At 37.7% G+C, this 20,277-nt stretch overlaps 3 protein-coding genes and 1 long non-coding RNA gene across 4 annotated transcripts; 2 read left to right on the top strand and 2 right to left on the bottom strand.

Moving 5' to 3' along the window:
• Positions 1-810: 810 nt before the first annotated feature.
• On the top strand, positions 811-2,458 carry LOC147476571 (protein FAR-RED IMPAIRED RESPONSE 1-like). Its single transcript, XM_086585769.1, has 4 exons — positions 811-1,555; positions 1,638-1,808; positions 2,194-2,267; positions 2,378-2,458. The coding sequence occupies exons 1-4, from the start codon at positions 811-813 to the stop codon at positions 2,456-2,458; spliced, it is 1,071 nt and encodes a 356-aa protein (XP_086441895.1).
• A 66-nt stretch (positions 2,459-2,524) lies between these two features.
• On the bottom strand, positions 2,525-5,113 carry LOC147476570 (uncharacterized). Its single transcript, XR_015208073.1, has 2 exons — positions 3,196-5,113; positions 2,525-2,863 (listed from the first exon to the last, which is right to left on the bottom strand). It is a non-coding gene; the product is annotated as an uncharacterized LOC147476570 (long non-coding RNA).
• A 310-nt stretch (positions 5,114-5,423) lies between these two features.
• LOC147476569 (transcriptional regulator ATRX-like protein) lies at positions 5,424-8,469 on the top strand. The gene is made up of 3 exons (XM_086583176.1): positions 5,424-5,699; positions 5,916-7,832; positions 7,963-8,469. Exons 1-3 carry the CDS (start codon positions 5,619-5,621, stop codon positions 8,026-8,028), a joined length of 2,064 nt encoding a protein of 687 aa, XP_086439302.1. The 5' UTR covers positions 5,424-5,618; the 3' UTR covers positions 8,029-8,469.
• Positions 8,470-9,322: 853 nt separating this feature from the next.
• On the bottom strand, positions 9,323-18,897 carry LOC147476568 (ribosomal protein L11 methyltransferase-like protein). The gene is made up of 7 exons (XM_086583932.1): positions 18,617-18,897; positions 18,451-18,534; positions 17,495-17,635; positions 17,144-17,209; positions 16,507-16,674; positions 10,215-10,523; positions 9,323-9,693 (listed from the first exon to the last, which is right to left on the bottom strand). Exons 1-7 carry the CDS (start codon positions 18,845-18,847, stop codon positions 9,580-9,582), a joined length of 1,113 nt encoding a protein of 370 aa, XP_086440058.1. The 5' UTR covers positions 18,848-18,897; the 3' UTR covers positions 9,323-9,579.
• Between the last annotated feature and the right edge of the window lie 1,380 nt (positions 18,898-20,277).

Genomic DNA, 20,277 nt, shown 5'->3' with positions numbered 1-20,277 from the left:
CGACAGTGTTAAACATGCTCATGATTATTATAATAGTTATGCAAGAGCAGTTGGGTTTAGCGTGAGGGTTAAAAGATCAAACAGTAGTCGCTCCGATTCTAAAAAAATATTAAAATGTTGTCTTTGTTGTTCTTGCGAAGGAGTATACAAAAAGATCAAAGCGGAGAGAAAAAAGAGATGAAAGGCGATTTAAGTGTTTGGCTGAGTTTGAAATTAGGTTGAAGAATGAGAAGTATGTTTTGACTAAGTTCACTAGTGAACATAGTCATGATCTTGTTCCTCCATTAGATTCTAATTTATTAAGGTCTCACAGGTTAACAGATGAATCCCAGGAAGGAATGATGAAGAAAATGTATTCGGCGGGACTAAAACCAAGTCAAATTCACTCTTATGCTTGCACAGAAGCGGGAGGAGCCAAATATCTGGACTCCACTCGAATTGACTGTAATAACCGGTTGCAGAAATAGCGAAGAGAGTATCTCAAGAAAGGAGATGCCCAATGTCTTCTTGATTATTTCAGGGGAAAAAAAAGAGAGAATAAATTCTTTTTTTATTCTATTCGGTACAATGAAGACAATGAAATAACTGGAGTTTTCTTTACGTGATCACGAGAAGTCAAGGCGAGACTACGGATTATTTGGTGATGCAATTGGTTTTGACACAACCTTCAAAACAAATAATTATAATCTAGTGTGTGCTCCAATTGTTGGTATTAACAGTCATGGACAAACAGTGTTTTTTGGTTGTGGCTTATTGAGTGATGAAACCACACAATCATTCATTTGGTTATTTAACACGTTCTTGGAAGCCATGGGGGGAAAACAGCCAAAAACTATTTTCACTGATCAAGCTATGGCCATTTCTAATGTAATTGATGATGTATTCTCAGATAGTAGTCATCAACTTTGTCTTTGGCACCTACGTATGAATGCTCTAAAGAATCTGGCGAAAAAGTTTGGTCAGTTCGAAAATTTTTATACGATGTTCAAGAAATGCATATATGAACCAGAGACTGTAAGTGAATTTGAAGAGAATTGGGAAGCCATGCTTAAAGAATTTGGATTGGAAAAAAATAATTGGTTGAGTACTTTGTATAAGTCACGTGAAAAGTGGGCCCAAGTTTATGCACGCACTTTTTTTTGTGCTGGGATGACAACAACTCAAAGAAGCGAGAGCATCAATTCATTGCTGAAGCAATACTTTGGGAGTACTATCATTCTTCGACAGTTTGTTGACCAGTACTCAAAGGCTGTGGACCATTTGCGCGAGAATGAAAGAGTAGCAGAGACCAAGTCTAAGCAAATTGCACCCAACTTAATCTCTACTTGGCGTGTTGAGAGAGAAGCATCAAAAAAATATACAAAAAAGATATTTAGCCTTTTCCAGCAAGAGTATACAAAACTTCTTAATCTTCGTTTATTGCAGGAATTGAGAGACGAGAATACTATTATTTACAAAGTTAAAGAGAGGGGAATGGACAAAAAGGATCGTACACTGACATATGTTCAAGCAAAACAAACAGTGCAATGTTCATGCAAAAAATTTGAATTCCAAGGTACTTTATTTTTCGCTAATATTTTTGTTTTGCTTATCATTTGGATTTATTTTGAAAAACATTTATTGGTTTGAATTCTAAGGTATCCTTTGCTCTCATGCGTTAAAATTGTTCCATGAATTGGAGTTTACAAGTCTGCCTTCACATTATTATTTGAAGAGGTGGTCGAAGGAGTGTATAAATGAAGTTGTCTATGACGCATATGGTGATGCAATTCGTAGTGACTTGGATCCATTGTCAACGACTCGTTACAGTGAGTTGTCACATAATTCACAAAATGTTATTACTATTGGTGCAAAGTCAAATTCATTATGTGCCTATGCAAACTCAAAGTTACTAGAACTCCATAAGGAATTGATAGCCTTAGATGCTTTGGAGAAAGAACGAGCTGTGGGAAATTCAGAAAAAATCACATTAGAAACTTATGATAAATCACCACAAGACTCCTATGATGATGTGTAATTGAGAGCCCCAAAAGTAAAACCAAGTCGAGGCTCGTCAAAAAGAAAGAAGGGTGTTCTGGAAAGGATCACACAAAAGAAGATAGTTCAATCCAAGCAAAAAGGTTTGTACTTGTATTTGTTTCTTTTGAATACATTGGTTTGTCACATGTACACTTACAATTTTTGTATATGTAGGTGCTGGAGATGAAAATGCAACCATGACGGACAAACTATCAAGTAACCCAATTGATATGGGTGATACTTTAAAAGTGAGTGGATGAGCTTCTTCTAAGATTTACAAACAAATTTGTTTATTTTCCTTATTATTTTGAAATAAGATCAAACCTATACATGATTGTGCCTCTTTACTTTGCAACAGTCAGGTCCTTCGGCAAGCGAAAACAGGAACCCGGCCAATTTGGATGCTCATCCTAATACCTACAATGCTACTCAGGTGTGATACCAAAAAATTATATAACCCAAATTAAATGGGGCTGGGATTTCTTCTTGCATTATCATATCACAGTAATTATAATTAGTTTTATTTTCATTCATTGTTGTGTAGGAGTTTTTTACATACCAACCACCACATAACTCAAATCAGGTGCTGCTTATGCAACAAATCATCTATCCACCAACTTATATGACGGGATACCCAATGATGTACGACATTGATGGTGCTCCACAAGTGAATCATCAACAACAAAGTGATGGACCATTCTTTTTAACCAGTGACCAGGATAGGAATCAATCGTTCGTTTCAAGCGAATGCCCTGTACCTATGTTTTACATGCCAAGTTATCCAGGAGGTCCGGTTCGAAGGCTACATTTTCAAGACTCGTCAAGGGCTTAGTAACCTATGTTGCTGTAAATAAGAAAAAAATTCAGCTCTAGAGAAGAACCATTAATAATGTCAAGGCTAGTAGGTTATGTTTGGCCGGTTTGGGATATAATCTATTGTTTTGTAATGCGGTAGTTTTATTGGATGTTATGTTTGGGACATAAAGCTTAATTTGCTCTCTATTTTGAAAGGAGTATTTTGAAAGCTCTCTATTTTATTGGATGTTTTGTTATGGTTGTGAGATAACCTGACAAAGTTTTCAACCAGTGGTATCAAATCAGAATAGAACCGAGTAAGAGCTCGCTCCCTGTCAAGGATTAGTATACTTGTCAAAATAAAACTTGTTAGAATAAAACCTGTAATAAGCTAGGAACAAGTCCTGCATACAGTGCAGGAATGCCTCTTTGTTCCACTATCTTGGTGCAAGTCGTCAATGCACTTAACTTTATAGCCTGAACTTGCATTTGGAGCTGTCTCCTCACAACTTCAAATGGATAAGTGGAAGCTTCAGCACAAGTGCCAACAATAGCCCCATAGAGCAACGTTCTCATGGGACCCAACTCCATTTGTTTAGGTGAGCAAAGTATGGTAGCAGTAATCCCAACAGCAGTTTATATAGTTCTTGAAACTCCATTTGTCTTGATGAGCTCACATAGTTCTTCTTCTCCCCAAGTACTATATATTCCAGCTTAAGTCTCTCAAGCGGAGCAACAATAGTTCTTGAAACCGCTGCAGCTATGGCTCCACACCATAGATGCTTTGTGGTGTTCAATGCACCATGTGATCGAAGTTGAACTCGTATTCGGAAGAAAATAAATTATGTTAGAAGGCAAATAATATATTGTATAACTAACATTCAAATTCTTGTATAACGTAAGGCTGAACATGACGTATTTTGGTAAGAACAATCAAGAAAAAAAGAGCTGCCAAGAGTTGCTGCCATAGTTCAGGTGACTTGTGACTGGATCAACTAGTGCTACCATAGGTATTTGGTGTTTAGATAACTTGACAAAGTTGAACTCGCAATCGGAAAATTATAAATGCAGAAGGCAAATAAAATATGCATGGTATACCTAACAGTCACATGGCTGAAAAAAAGAGCTGCTAAGCTAGGGCTCCTGCTGTAGTTCAGTTCAGAGCACCAAACATAGTATGACTCATCTGGCTCAACTAGTGCTATCATAAGCTATTTGGAGATGGAGGTATTGGCTACAAATAGCTCTAAGCTTGAGCACTAAGAATATTCAAACGGGGACAAATTCAAGAGAGTTAAACTGATTGTGACGAGAACTAACACGACTTGGGGGACGTAGAAGACACAAGAAATTAAACCAAATACATGGAATCAATACTAATTTGCATATGTTTCAACTCTAACGATCTTAGTGGATTCGAACCACCATCTCTTGGGATATAAATGTGCCGCATTTTGATCCAAAGCGCTTTGCCTTTTAAGCTAAAGATCCATTTAAAAATCACTGTTTAAATCACATAACCAATTCCAAAAATTTAATATCACGGTGATTTATCGAAATACATGCATACGGGCTGCCATGAACAAGCTTTTCAAAGAATTTCAGAAGACCAAGCAACAACATTTTTCACTCATTTCTTGGAAATTTAAAACAAACAAGCTTTTAAAATTATGCACTGTTAATAAAAAGAAAATTCAAGGTAGCAGTAGCTTCACCAAAAACTCTATGAGCAGCATTGTTAATAAATATAATAGTAAGAAATCAAACAGCCGCATCATTAAACTACACCAAGTTGTAAACAAATAATTTAAAATCACTCATTGATAATCATATTTTCCTTTTGAATATGAAACCGTTCAATTGGTGTCGCATTATTCTCAGAAACAAGCATCAGAAAAATTCATATCATAAATTCATTACAGGTACACCAAAACCCACCAATTATTAACAATTTCTAAATTCATAGACCCTAACTTACAAATTCAAATTAATTCACACATTTACAAATTAGTTGTACCTGAACTATGAACCAAAGATCAATGAGCAGCAACAAACATCACCAATAAAAAGCAAAAAATAGAGAATGTAGAAAATAACATCTTGGTGACAGAGAGAGATCGAGAGCACCAAATTACTTAATAAGGAGGTTCCTCTTTTGCATAATAGAATTGGGTCCTCTTTGTTGGAGAGAGAAAGAAGTTTGAGGGAAGTGGGAGAGAGACAGAGAGTACGACATTGTTGGGGAGAGAATTGGAGAAGAAATAGTTTTATTATTTTTTTGTTTTTTAGATATATTGTTTCTCTAAAAAAGAAAAAAGAAAACGGATAGTTTAGTAATACACGTGGGCTTCAATTAGCGCTGGTGAACAAATTCGGACTCGACCAGGAGTGAGATAACTTAGGATGCATCTGTTTTCTGTGCTTCTTTTTCCTTCCCGCTGTAGAAGAGAAAACTTTTTCAACAGTCAGGGTATCTGAAAGATCCCGAAAACCTTGTATATATTATATTAGCTATTTTGCTTATCTGGCACCGACGTGTCAAAAAATTCTGTTATTATTTCTCCTTTCCTTTCTTATATATTTTTTTCCCTTCCTACTTTTTCCCTCCCAACAAAACTTTGCTTACACTCCAAATTTACCATTCACTTTTTTTCTTTCATTCAATTTTTGAATTCTCTAATCCAATTAACAAATTTACAGTCTCTCTTTTCAATCCATTTTTTTTTTTTTTTTTTTTTGTTATTTTTGTTATTTTTGTTTTGGTGTTTTGCAGGTGAAAATATATAAAACCCTAATTATTTAGAATGGGTTCAAGTAATCTCTCATCAAAGAAGAAATCTTTATCATCAATTAAGAAAAAAAGGGTTTCCAAGAAATCTTCTCAGGTATAATTTCTTATCCTCTTATTGGATTTGTCAAGTAATTCAGCTGATTTACTGTTGATTCAATAATTTAGTGTTATTGACTGTGCATGTTTTACTTATTATTGGTTCATTGACATATTTGAGCTGATTTCTTAAGGTTTTGGTTTTAATAATTTAGTAATTGGGTTTCTCAAATTTTGCAAAAAAATTGTGTATTTATGATAATTGGTTATATAGGTGAGGAAGAGAAAGAGGAGTAGAAGTAGGAAAAGAGATAAATCAAGGAAACGTCTTCGCCGTGATATTCCTGTTGATGATTTGAGGAATGAGGATTCTGTAATGGTTTTGTCTTCTGATTCAGAAGATGATTGTAGGCACAGGAAAGGTAGGTCTCGTATTCGAGGTGATATAAAGGGGAGTAAGAAGAGGGTGCGGAGAAGTTTCTCAAGTGGTGACGACAGCAGTAAATCACCAGTTCGTAAGAAGAAGAGAGGGTTAAAGCGAAGTGGTGACGACAGCATTGAATCACCAGTTCGTAAGAAGAAGAGAGGGTTAAAGCGAAGTGGTGACAACAGCAGTGAATCACCAGTTCGTAAGAAGAAAAGAGGGTTAAAGCGAACTGATGTGTCGAAGGAGAAGAAAAAATCTCATAGTGAGAAACCTCGTAAGAAAGGCTCCAGGAGAGATGTGAGTGTTGAATCTGGTTCAAGGAGTTGCTCAACTTGTGGGGGAGGGAGTAGCAGTGATGAGAGTGAAGTTGAGAGGTCGAGGGGAAGTTCGAAAGGAAGGGGGAAAGGCAAGAGAAGTTTGGACAAGACAAGTGATGGAAATGACAGGTACAGTTATAGGTCCAGGAGTCTTTCTTCTTCTAGTGTAGGCAGCGAAGGGCATTATTTTCTTGATAGATTCCTGAGTGAGAATAACTCGAGGCGTCTTAAATCAGTTGTTGCTGTTCCAAATGAACTTGAAGAAGGAAGATACCAGAGTACGGCTGAGGACAAGCCGGAGATTATTCAGGCTTATGATGATTGCCCTTCGTGCAAAAGCAATGACAGCTATGATGCTGGGAGAAAGAAAGAGTCTTCCCACCAGGAAGAGGTTGTGAGTGAGAAGAAGAAACAAGTAAACGATGGAAGTGTTGATGATCGTTGGAGAAGTGAAAACTCTCATCAGCCTCATGTTCTAACCGAGAAAAAGAGGCAAATTGACAATGGGAATTCTGAAGATGCTTTGACGTCTAAAACTAAAACTAGTGAACTCACACAAAGCAGCAAAGAAGATGCTGTGGCCCAGTGTGGTCAGATAGATTGTACCGCCAATACGGAGCCAACAAAAGTGGCAACAAAAGATGAGATTTCTAGTGGCATTGTTAGTTCAGAAGTCGCTGATTTGGAGTCAATTCTAAGACAAAAGGCTCTGGAAAATTTTATAAAGTTCCGCGGTAAACGTCAGGCAATTAGTGCTTCAGGTGGTCTGAAAGTTGAGAATGTTGTTGGTGTCAAGCAGTCATCTACTGCCAAGGATGAAACTTTAAAATCTGAGTCCGTCACAGAAGCTGATAGAAGAGTATTTGGAGCAAAAGAAACTGTGAACCCCACTATAAAAAATATCAATACGGCTCCGGTGTTGGGAGATCCTATGACTAATTCACTGAAGCATGGTATCCGAATTCCTGCTGATAATGCAAAACAAGTTGAATCCTCTGTTACCATGTGTGCTGCTCATCCATCACTAGGTCGTGGCACTTTTACTTCTAATGATAGTTCTGTTGATACTAAAGGCCCACATAAGAAAAATATAGATTTTGGTGCTGTTCGTAAATCTAGTAAAGGTAATCTAATATACATTAGAGAATCTTCTGGTAATAATTTAATAAAGCAGGCACCCAAATCACACGACTGTTCCGATGCGAAGTCTGAAGAGCCCAATAAGATTCTAAAGCACAATTCTCCTGAACCTCCTAAAGCTGCACCTGGGAGTAGCATTCCTCGTGAAGTTAGTGTAGCCCCTCAGCTTGCTGCTTCTGAGGTTACGTCTGGACTCACCCCTGCGACTGGAGATCAAAGCTTAACTGAACCAGGAAATGCAGCTAGAGGAGGTTCAGAGTTTGAACAAAAGACGATGTCTGTCATGCGGGGTGGTGAAATGGTGCAGGTGAGTTCTTTATCTAATTTATTTCTTGTTTAATTGCTAGTATCTAGATCCATAAGCTTTAAAATATGGATGCCACAGATAATATTATACCAAGCTTGAGCACTCATATCCGTTTTCATTTATGTGGCAGGTGAGTTACAAAGTTTACATCCCCAAAAAAACCCCAGCTTTGGCAAGGAGGCAACTCAAGCGGTGAACTGTTTCACATGACTTGGACCACTGGGGATGTTTTGAATTTCGTTCGTGGAATTACAGGCAAAAGTTATTCACACTTCGCTGCAGCGGATAAGGACTGGGAATATAAATGTCAAGGCGTCTTACATACCTGAAAGTGTGGTATGGAACAATAGGTTGATGCTTTGCGCATTGCCTTGCCGTCATCAGGTAGAGATCATATTATGTCATAGCTGGCCTGGGAAGTATGCTCCCGTTTCAGTTTTTCTTCTTCTTATAGTTTGTTAGTAGTTTTCTTTGTCATTTTGTATTTCCTTTTGGTAAAAAAAATATGAATAATAGTAGCCATTTTTTTTAATAACGTTCACTGAGATTGTAATATGATAAGAGCAGTTCTTGATATACTGGTGATTTGGTGAAGCTTATTTTTCTATGAAACAAAAGCTTGTATTCTTCATTTCAATTTCTGTACTTTGTTTCAGTTTTGTTTGCGACTACAGTATACTTATAATAGATCAAGATAGTTGAATTATCAGAGGCTGGCTATGTGCTTGTCTAAGCGCAGGAGTTAGACAGGGGTCTAGGCGCCCTTATGTGCTGGTTGGCTCTCTAGGGCATTTGATAGGATTTGATGATTGTCAGGGAAGACTGTTAATACAACAGTACACAATCAGTGGTAGTGTTAGTAGTTTAGCTTGTGCATGCGTGGTTGGTTATTGTACCAAGAGTTTGAATGTAAACTTGGGGGAGAAAGAAGATTGGCGGCAGTTTATGAACTGGAAAATGGGCGGAAGCCCAATTAAACGTTCCAAAATGTAAATACTATATGGGTTTCTGCTAATCTTGACGTTCTCCTTCACGCTTCTACAGGGAAACTTCCTAGAAATAGTGGAACTTTAAAACTTGGATCATGTTTCCAAAAACCAAATAGGTGATTGGGTTGTTCACTTGTTTGAGGGATTTGGTAGGTTTTTCATTGCTTGTAAATTTCTTCCTGAAAAATAGATACATCACAAGAGAATGCTGCTGATCAATTCAGGCGGATCAAACCCTTGAATGAAAAATGCATTTCTAATTGGATCTCGACTGGTCACTTAAAAGGCTTTGCACATGCAACTTCAGAAGGACCAACTTTCAGATATTGGTTGTCCAGTTCAACATGAATGACATTTTTTCTTCAATAAGTTGTACGGAATCGATAATTCATATTCTTTTATACAAATGTAATGGAATATGCACTACAAATCCCAAACTAATAATTCAATCCATTAACTGTTGCATATTTCAGGAACCTGAGAAAAAGAAAAAGAAATAAGTTTGTCAGCAATCAAAATCGATGATATATAATTTGTTTCCTTCACGAATGTGCATTATACAGATTCTTTATAAATTGGTCACAAAACTGGTTCCCATAGTTCACATTCAAGAGACTTTGAACCAGGCCCTTCTTAATACAAATTTCAAGAAAGAGACCAACACCGGATGTCAGTATCCAACGTCTCCAATAAGCACTATAGATGCCATGTTCTCAAAGAAACTCAGAGTTTTAAAAATTCAACGAAGTGAGATATCTTCAGTTGGATCTACTATCAGCTTTCTTTTTACCACTGAGACACACCCAACCATCCATCTCTGACACTGAAACTCCTTCCAAATACTGGGAATAGCGTTCTTCAATTTTCGGAAGCTGCATAAGAAATAGCCAACATATTAAGTTAAATCATGCACCTTGAATTCTGATGCTATTAAATATGGGACTCTTGCCCGATGGATTTCCTGGCGAATCTGTCTGACAGAAACAAAGTTGTACTGTGGGAGTTAAAACATTATCCAAATATACCGAAAATGACTACAAAAACCCAGCACATGGTTTCTATATATATTGATTGTTTCATGCTTATTCATGGTCAATACACAACACAGAAAAGATGTTGGTAAACATCTTTTACGTAGAATCTTAAACGATATGAAATATCAATTGCAAATTGTAAGTGTTCGTATATATGATGAAGAATCTTGTCAAATGTGGAGACATATATGGGATTGTTACATTAAGGTCCCTAGAGTAGTAAGCCATTATTCCCCAAACAAATACCACATGCATAATTAAGGCACATGAGGAACTTTTATTGGCAGCACATGCATTTTTTCCAAAAACAATATATAGATAAACGATACTGCTATTAAGCAGGTCAGCTAGAAGAATACCTGCTCATATAAGATACCAGAGATACCAACAATTCCTCCAGGTTTGGCGTAATCGACGATTTGATCTGCTAAATCTAAGAGAGGATTTAGAAGTATATTTGCTATAACAATGTCATATTTTTTAGCAATGACCGCCACACTTTGTTCTTCATCTCCACATTGACTTTGATCAGTGATACAAGAGATCGTGGTGGGAACAAGGTATACTTGCATCTTTTCTGATCCTATGTTGTTCAGAGCAGCATTTCGCTGTGCAGAGGTTACTGCTTTGGGATCAATGTCAATACCAACCGAAAAGGAGGCACCTAACTGCATTTAATGGAGTTGTTCTGGTAATTCAGAGTACAAGCTATTTGCTTCATATGAAGAAAACCAAGGAAACTGCAAATCGATGCAAGTAAAATAAAATATACTATTGACTAAAAGAATTTAGGCCAGATCACTATGACTAAACTTCCATAAAACTTTGTTTATATCTGCAGTCAAGAGAATACGTGTATTTTCTGAAGAAGCTTATGAGAAAAGTTGTCAACCTACAGTCTCATTAATGTGATGCGAGTAATTTGATTTTTTTATCATTTACAACTGTAAGAACCTTTCAATTGTATTTAATGGATATATACTGTTTATTTTTATATTTTTCGGATAAATAAATATATAATGAAACAGAGTCACATACAGAAGCTGATTACTCGTACATTCCTTCAAAAACAGTGTATAACATAATATGCCTGCATTAATCAGCCATGGACATACTTTAGGGTATCATAGAACATTATGGACGAAGTCTTTTTGGCTTTTAATTTTCAAGTAAACCAAGAGGAGCAAGGCTGATACCATTCAACGAGAGTGAAGGAAAGAGCCTACCTGGAACCCTAGAAGGCAATTGCATGCATTTGCAAAAACCATTTGTAAAATGCGGTTTTAATTAGAAAAAAACAAAAGAAGAAGAAAAGATTACTAAAAGGTATTTGAAATGTTAGAGGTATTTGGCAGTCTAAACAGTTATTAGCGTTTACTTATTTTTCTATTGAGGAACACCTGATTCTGCAATGGGTTTCATGCTAACACAATTGTGCTTAGTATTCCAGTACAAGAGTCATACATACAGCTTACCCATGTAATTAACTATTTATGAAGATACATCCATTGTCAATTTAAATGCTAGAACTCATTATGGCAACATGCTTTAGATGGGGAGGCATGATGGTAGACGTTTCTACACAAATTGAGGCTTAAGCCTTTTGTGCAGAGTTATGTACTTTATGTCAATAAAGTTTTATAGCTGTAAATTTATACTAAGGGTAGAAATTCAGTGAAAGTAAGACTAATCAAAATTTTAGCTACTAAGAATAAAATCCAAACCATATTTCAGAACACTTAAGCCATCAAGAACTCAAAATTGTTTCCCTATAACCAAAAGAAAGCAAGCAAGAAAGTGAAGTAGATCACCCTCTCCCTCCTCCCAATTTCTAAGTGCTAAATTTCTCGACATGTCAAGCACAACAGTGATCTAAAACTAGAAATACATAACTGATGCAGAGCATGAAGTTGTTCCTGCCAAGTCATAGGCGTGTGCCTATGTTCCTTCTACATTTTATGGGCGTGCGCCTCTAGTTCGAGTCCAAGCCCAAGGGTTGTGAGCCCATTAGTTTAGTTATTCTATTTTAGTTGTTGTCCACGTGGCGTGCTACCATTGGTCTATTGTTTTTAGGATTAGTATAAATAAGGGCTTGTGTTTAGGTTTTGAGTTAGTTGTGTTTTGTGTTTATGAATTATTGAGTGAGATTCAATAAAAGAGTGATTTTTAGGTCTTCTTTTAATTGTGTTTCAATTAAAGTGTAGATTCTATTTAACTGAAGCTTCCGCTAGTTACAATCTACATCATTTGGTATCGGAGCACGAATCGTTCCTGAGTAAAATCCAATTTTCCTTTTTCTTCTTATTCGTATTACTGTTCATCGAGACCACTATTAACGCATTACTATTCATCATGTTACTGTTCACCAGAAAATTAATTTTCTTTTAACCTTCAAATCAAGATCCAATTTTATCAAAGTTATAAAGTCATGTCAAAAAATTCAGATTTAAATCAGTTATTTGAGCAAGATTGGGAAGATGGTTGGGGTACAGTGCTTGAGGACGTAGAAGAACCATGGAGTAACTACTCCATTGAAACGCCTACTGGGAAAGAACAGTACAGCATGCCTGCACCACTTGTCCAAGCCGAATCAGACAAATCACAACCCTGTCTACTGAAAACCCACTTCTCCCTAATGGCGACCCCATTATCCCCATCCCAAGAAACAGGTATTGAATCATGGCGGCGACATTCTATCTTTCGAACAAGGTGCATTAGCAAGGGTAAGTTGTGTAGTGTTGTTATAGACGGGGGATCAACAGAGAATTTAGTCTCCCAAGAGATGGTTGATAAATTGAATTTGAAAACTGTCAACCATCCAAAACCGTTCTCCATTCAGTAGTTCCAATGGATGTTTGCCATCTGTTATTGGGACGTCCCTGGCAGTTTGATCACAAGAGTGTGCACGATGGAGAGTTTAACACATATTCCATAGTACACAACGGGCGGAAACTGATTCTGGAACCACTACCACTGCCAGCAGCACAGAAAACAGTGAGTACAACCTTTCTAGCTGAAGCAAAGGAGGTGGGAACATTCTTTGCCATTGCTCCTTCATTAGCAGTTGATCCTCTACAGAGGTACTGTTGGTATTACAACCTATTCTGGCCCAGTATGCTGACATCTGTCGAGAACTAGATGGGGGTGGTCTACCACCATATAGAGATATTCAACATTCCATTGATTTCATTCCCGGAGCTTCCTTACCTAATCTCCCTCATTACAGGATGACCCTCACTGAGCACGCTGAGCTACAACAGCAAGTGACTGAATTGTGCCAGAAGGGTTTATTGCGTGAAAGTAAGTCTCCTTGCGCAGTTCCAGCTTTACTTACGCCGAAGAAAGATGGTTCATGGCGCATGTGTGTAGCCAGTCGAACTATCAACAAAATTACAATCAAGTATCGCTTCCCAATTCCACGATTAGAGGATATGCTTGATTCACTGCAGGGTGCTCGCGTGTTCACCAAGTTCGACCTAAAGAGTGGCTATTACCAGGTGCGAATGCGAGTAGGAGATGAGTGGAAAACGGCATTTAAAACAAAGGATGGATTATATGAGTGGTTGGTTATGCCTTTTGGATTGTCTAATGCTCCCTCCACTTTCATGCGACTAATTACTGATATCCTATGTCCTTATCTGGGTAAGTTTGTTGTTGTCTATTTCAATGATATTCTTATATACAGTAATACAGAGGAAGCTCATTTGCAGCATGTCAAAACCATTTTAGAGGTATTGCGGCAGAATAAATTATATCTCCAGTTAAAGAAATGTTCTTTTATGGTTCCCACGGTTAACTTTCTAGGTTATGTTGTCTCTGGTGATGGAATTCGTGTGGATGACTCTAAGATTCAAGCCATTGTTGATTGGCCCATTCCTTCTTCGGTATCTCACGTTTGTAGCTTCCATGGTCTTGCTAGTTTCTATAGACGCTTCATTAATGGCTTCAGCGCCATCATGGCACCTATCACAGCCTTACTGAAGGACAAAGTGTTTGTCTGGACCAATGAAGCTGAGTCAGCCTTCCGTCTCATAAAGCAGAAGCTGACGTCAGCCCCTGTGTTAGCCCTTCCTGATTTTTCTCAGCTTTTTGAAGTGGCGTGTGACGCATGTAAAGCGGGCATTGGTGCTTCCCTCAGTCAGAATGGACGTCCTGTGGCTTTCTATAGTCAGAAATTGTGTGGACCGTCTAGTAGATATTCTACTTATGATGTGGAATTGTATACTGTTGTACAAGCTATTCGTCATTGGCGCCATTATCTCCTACACCGTGAGTTCGTCCTTAAGTCTGATCATGAGGCGCTCCGGTTTTTTAACAGCCAGGCTAAAGTAACCGACCGCTAAGCTAAATGGTTCGCTTTTCTACAGGGGTACAATTTCTTGCTGAAACACCAACCGGGCACTGCAAATAAGGTAGCTGATGCTTTGAGTCGACGTGAGCATGTCCTGGTCTCTCTTCGCACCACTGTATTCGGGTTTGATGAACTTAAGGGACTGTATGCTTTGGACCCTTTCTTTGATCCGATTTTTCAGTCCTGTATAGATAATGCCGGCATTTCAGGTGAATATATTCTTGAGCACGGTTTCCTCTTTCGTGGGTCTCAACTGTGCATCCCTCAGTCTTCTTTTAGAGAGAAACTCATTGCCGAATTCCATTCTGGTGGCCTAGCTGGTCATGCTGGGGGTTCTACGTACTTTACCAGGGCTTCGAGAGCGGTATTTTTGGCCTTCTATGAGGCGTGATACTAATGCATTTATTCGTAGGTGTTATACTTGTCAGATAGTGAAGGGACAGAAGACTAATGCTGGCCTATACACCCCTCTCCCTATCCCTGAGCGACCCTGGCTTGATGTTTCTATGGATTTTGTTGTTGGTTTACCAAAGACAAGCAAGGGTTTTGATTCGTTCTTTGTAGTAGTCGACAGATTTTCCAAGATGGCTCGTTTTATTCCGTGCAAGAAGACTTCAGATGCTAATCATGTAGCCACAATTTATTTCAAGGAGATTGTACATTTACATGGGGTCCCGCATAGTATTACTTCTGACAGGGATGTTCGTTTTACTAGTCATTTTTGGCAGACTCTTTGGCGCTTTCTAAAGTGTTCTCTTAAGTTCTCTACCGCTTTTCATCCACAAACAGATGGACAAACAGAGGTTGTTAATCGCAGTTTGGGTGACTTATTACGCTGCATAGCTGGAGACGAACCAAAATTGTGGGATTTTGCTCTTTCCCAAGCCGAATTTGCTTTTAACAATTCTGTCAATCGCTCTACTAGTCAGACGCCATTTCAAATAGTCCAAGGCATTTCTCCTAATATGCCAGTGGACTTAGCGCCTATTCCTACGGTTCTTCCTGTTAGTATGGCGGGCGATGATTTTGCCTCTCGTATTAAACTCATTCATGACAATGTCCATCAGTGTTTATCACAGGTATATGCTAAGTATAAGTCCAGTGTTGACTGTCACCGCCGACAAGTCTTATTTCAAGTAGGTGATTTAGTTATGGTCTATCAACGAAAGGAACGCCATGTGGGCAAAGCTACTAAGCTCCAGATGCGGCATTTTGGTCCTTTCCCCATTACTGCATGCTGTGGTGATAATGCCTACACCTTGGATCTGCCTTCAGAACTGCGTATGCATCGCACCTTTAATGTCAGCAAATTATCTCCTTTTGTTGGTGATCATGTCCCTCCTATTCCTCTTCCCATCGACAGCTCCAGTCCAACGCCTATAGCTACTGACCGTATTGAAGCTATATTGGACTCCACCTTCTCTGACTCATCACTGTCGGCTCCTGATCGATTTTTTGTTAAGTGGTATAATTGCCCATTTCTTGATAATTCTTAGATTTCTGGTACACTGTTTCTGCAGATTGATCCGATTTTCTATCAGCACTTCCTGGCTTATCACTCGCGGTCGAGTTCTCTTCAACTTAGGGGGAATGATGCAGAGCATGAAGTTGTTCCTGCCAAGTCATAGGCGTGCGCCTATGTTCCCTCTACATTTTATGGGCGTGCGCCCCTAGTTCGAGTCCAAGCCCAAGGGTTGTGAGCCCACTGGTTTAGTTATTCTATTTTAGTTGTTGTCCACGTGGCGTGTTACTATTGGCCTATTGTTTTTAGGATTAGTATAAATAAGGGCTTGTATTTAGGTTTTGAGTTAGTTGTGTTTTGTGTTTATGAATTATTGAGTGAGACTCAATAAAAGAGTGATTTTTAAGTCTTTTTTTAATTGTGTTTCAATTAAAGTGTAGATTCTATTTAACTGAAGCTTCCACCAGTTACAATCTACATCAATAACACTATATTGCTTTTCGAAAGATAAGTCTAGTTTATTTTATTTCTACAACTCCAACAACAATGTACAGTCCCATATATTAGACTTTGGCTATAAATGATAAATGTAACAAAATACTATATCTACTAGACTACTACCATGACTATGAACATAGCACTCTCACAAGAATCTAAGTCAAGCCCCCAAACCTCTGTTGGCCACTGAAACAGGTAACTGGTTTAGATATACTAACTAGATAATACCCTGTCAAGATACAGATACAACATGTTATCTATCGAATCCAAATATATGATAATCTTATATAAAGTAGATAGGCAGAATTTGATATACGTACTAAGAAAGTCAATAAACTACCTTTACAGCGGCAATCCCCAGAATTCCAGAACCTGTGCCATAATCTAAGAAGATTTCACCTCCCTTTATCAAGCCATGCAGTAATAATAAACACAACTTAGTTGTGGGGTGGTCCCCAGTTCCAAACGCCAATCCTGGATTGAGAATTATATTTCTAGCTTGTTCACCCTGCACCAAAATATACAAGCATATACATGTTTTATCCCGTTGTGCTCCGGAAGTTATAAGAACTATAACTATAAGCATTGGTTTACATGTCACAACAAATATGCAATGAAGTTCGAGTTTGTTGCTGTATAGCATAACAGATCTTTAGTGCATATTATATGGATCAGACGCAACTATCAAAAATTAATATCAGAAGAAAAATTCTCAAAACATGTGAAATGAATTTTTGAGCATTCAGACTCAGACAATTACAATATCATCAGGTTCCCAAAGCATAACTTATTCTCTTTTGAAAATTCCATTGGCTGAGAGCAACAGCTACTGACACGAAGAGACAGAAAAAACATAGAATGTGGTACCATATTGTAAAGAGTTATGAGAAATAAATTTTGTTTCCAGAATGACGACTGTTAAGTGTTAATATGTAAAACATAAAAAATGTGGTACTTGAGATTTGAGAGATACATACTGGAGGTTTTGTCCATTCGGGTACAATCCAAAAATCCTCAGTCAGCTCCACTGGCACAAATGATTCCTGTAACAGAAAGCATGAGTTATGAGGAACCTAAGTACAGGACGTGATCAGGAGAAGGATAGGTAGATAAACATTATGGCAAAGAAGAAGGTAACTGGTTTATCTGAATTGAACAACACTTTCAAACACGGATAACACAACAATTATAGTCTCTACTGTGTAGCATATGGGGAACAAATGACAATCATGTGATTTGTATGCGATATCAATGGATGTTCGTGTAAAACTATTGTATATAGAAACACCACCTTGATTAGAAGAAGCATCATCATAATGCATGTGTACCTGTGTCTTTCTGATCCATTCATCATTATCATCCGCTATGACTTTATAACTAGGTATCTCTGTCAACCCAATGGAATCAGCAGCGTGTGAAATGCATGAACCGACATCCTGACAATCTGTATATATAGAACTAATGCAGATCTGCAGAGTGACAAGATAGACAAAGCTCACACTACAAAGATATGCTTAATTGTGGTTAAAGGCTGATGGACATCAAAGAATCACGTATGGGATCAAAGAGCTACTACGTTCACCAAAAGTAACAATCATAGTACTTCACTATGTGATTCTGGAGGGTGCCAACGTAATTGTATCAGTTAAGAAAAACTTTAAGGGGTCTGTAACCATAGAAGTCCATTAGTCTACTTCTCGACGTTTGAATGTTTTAATTCATTTTGATCAGGATGCTTAAAGCCCACAAATCTTGGTGCATTATAAGAGAATTGTCAAGTGTTCTTCTTAATGACAAAGTGGTGATCAGTGACCATCAGATTAAGCATATGTTCAGACACTACTCTTTTTCAGGTCAAGTTATACAAGGAAATTGGAAAAGGAGCTCAAATACTTACCCGCTTCCATGAGAGTAGAATGAAGTTATTCGAACTCATTATGCCATAAAGCTTTATGTGGCTTGAAATTATTATTATAAAAATCTGTTAATATATGATTTTGATTTTTTTTATTACGCTTACTTTACCATATGCTTAACCCTTCACATACTTTTCGACTTTTACTAAACTTCCTCAAGCAAAGACCATCAAAAGGACCATATAATCAAGTTGGCACAAATGGACAATTCATTTTACCAATTCCTTTCCTTACTTGTTTCAACTCCTTAAACAATGTACTTGGACCTGTCTATTATTTCAGGGCACCACTAATTTCACAATTTCAAAGAGAGAACTAGGAATGTCATAATTAAGGCAAAAAAACACAATAAAAATTCGAGACACGACCTCATCGTTGTTGTCATACTTGTCTGCTTCTTCAATGCTAGCAGAACTTGCCCCAAAGCATAGAAGAGATTCCGAAAGCATATCCTGCTTAACGAGTACAAGTAAACATGATAATACACATAATTAAGCAAATTAAGAAAATAATTTGAACAGGAAGAAAGCTTACAGCGACATTTTTGTGACAAGTAATTTGAACAGACAAGTAAGAAGAAGAAGAAGATGATGATGATGATGTGGCATCATCAGCATTATTGAACAAACTTTGTGAAGAAGTAGAGATGCTTGAAAAGAAACAAGGATTGAGAAGTTTTAAAGAAAATGGTGAGAAACGAGGAGTGGGATGGAGTGGAGAGGAAGTTAAGTGTTTGAAGAAAGTGTTTCGGAGGGAACCTCTCATTTTTGCTTTTTATGTGTTCACGTGATTTTGTGCATCTATAATATCTATCTACTAAAACAGAAAAGAGGTGGAGTACATATTCCACGTAATAAGGTGAGATGTGGCCCACACTAAGAGGGTGAATTAAAAAGTTTTTTTGGAGTGAGTTAAAAATGTTTTCTCACCTCACCCACCCCACACAAAAAGAGTCTAATCTTGGACAAATTTTTTATAGGTTCAATCTTTTATGGGCTTGGAAATATGAGCATGGGCTCAGTTAAAAAAAAAATAGTAATAGTGGGAGTATGCATCCAAAAATCAACCAAAAGTCAACAATTGCTGCTGGGTTTATAAACTGTTGGGCCTCCAAATTTGACATGGTACTACACAATTGGCTTACCCAATTGATGCTATAGGGCTTATGGATAATGGGCAATTGGGTTGGCCTTGTGCCGCAACGAGTTGTTTCGTGCCAAAGGCGCACATATGCCTTGCGCCAAAAAAGCGCAACGAGTTATCGGGGGTAACGCGGTAGGCGCCCGTCGAGATCTTGCAGGCCGTAGGTACGGGCATACCCTAGTATATATATACTATAGAAATTACCCGTCACTTTCTCATGCCTATTTAAATTGCCTTAACTTCTTTTCGATTGCTTACATTTTTCTCATTATAACTTTGGATACAACTAAAAATGGTATCAAACTTTACACATTTTGACAATATGGGGATCAAACTTTTTTTCCTGACAGTTTGGGAATCAAACTGTTTGATTTTTGCAATGTAGGAACTTCCGTTAAATTTCTCTAACACCATTTCTAATTTTTTTTTTTTTTTTTCAACATTGCAACTTAGAAAATTTATATTAATTTTTTTTCAACATTACAAATTAATTTTCATTTATATTAATTTATTAAATGAAAATTAATACAAATTATAAACGGTATTAGAGAAATTTGACGGAAGTTCCTATATTGCAAAAATCAAACAGCTTGGTCCCCAAACTGTCAAGAAAAAAAAAAAATTTTGTCCCCATATTGTCAAAACGTGTAAAGTTTGATACCCTTTTTAGTCATTTTTTCTATTCTAAATAAAATAGTCGCATTATGTGTTCAAAGTGATTTTTAACTTAACTTAATTGATATAATCCTTATAGGAATATTTGTTCAAATCCTTAGTTTCATTCTCTAAGACGGGGACACGGACACAGCATAGACGCACGTCCAATGCGGTCAACTAAACCGAACACGGGTCAAGATGCAGTCAAGCAGGGCCGGCCCTGAGGATAGCCCACATAGGCGGTCGGATGAGGCCCCAAAAATTAGGCCCCCATAGCTGAAAGCAGTTGTGTTTCGGCCCAAAACACTTTAGTACCACGAATCCACGATCTTGTTGAGGGGAATTGGGGAAAGCAGGACGGCGGAGAAAGGATCAACAGTTCCTTTGTATCGGTA

This window comes from Coptis chinensis, chromosome 9 (assembly GCF_015680905.1).
Source record: "Coptis chinensis isolate HL-2020 chromosome 9, ASM1568090v1, whole genome shotgun sequence".
Classification (NCBI taxonomy): domain Eukaryota; kingdom Viridiplantae; phylum Streptophyta; class Magnoliopsida; order Ranunculales; family Ranunculaceae; genus Coptis; species Coptis chinensis.
Note: the sequence above shows the minus strand (reverse complement) of the source record. Positions and strands in the feature narration are given on the sequence as shown.

Coding starts and splice junctions, on each gene's coding strand:
- LOC147476568 (XM_086583932.1), bottom strand. CDS start 18,847: ATGAGAGGTTCCCTCCGAAACACTTTCTTCAAACACTTAACTTCCTCT. Junction 17,210..17,494: donor AATGGATCAGAAAGACACAG/GTACACATGCAT, acceptor TTTCTGTTACAG/GAATCATTTGTGCCAGTGGA. Junction 9,694..10,214: donor CTGGTATCTTATATGAGCAG/GTATTCTTCTAG, acceptor TTTCTTATGCAG/CTTCCGAAAATTGAAGAACG.
- LOC147476571 (XM_086585769.1), top strand. CDS start 811: ATGGGGGGAAAACAGCCAAAAACTATTTTCACTGATCAAGCTATGGCC. Junction 1,809..2,193: donor ATTGTCAACGACTCGTTACA/GTGAGTTGTCAC, acceptor TTGTATATGTAG/GTGCTGGAGATGAAAATGCA. Junction 2,268..2,377: donor ATATGGGTGATACTTTAAAA/GTGAGTGGATGA, acceptor ACTTTGCAACAG/TCAGGTCCTTCGGCAAGCGA.
- LOC147476569 (XM_086583176.1), top strand. CDS start 5,619: ATGGGTTCAAGTAATCTCTCATCAAAGAAGAAATCTTTATCATCAATT. Junction 5,700..5,915: donor TTTCCAAGAAATCTTCTCAG/GTATAATTTCTT, acceptor TTGGTTATATAG/GTGAGGAAGAGAAAGAGGAG. Junction 7,833..7,962: donor GGGGTGGTGAAATGGTGCAG/GTGAGTTCTTTA, acceptor TTTATGTGGCAG/GTGAGTTACAAAGTTTACAT.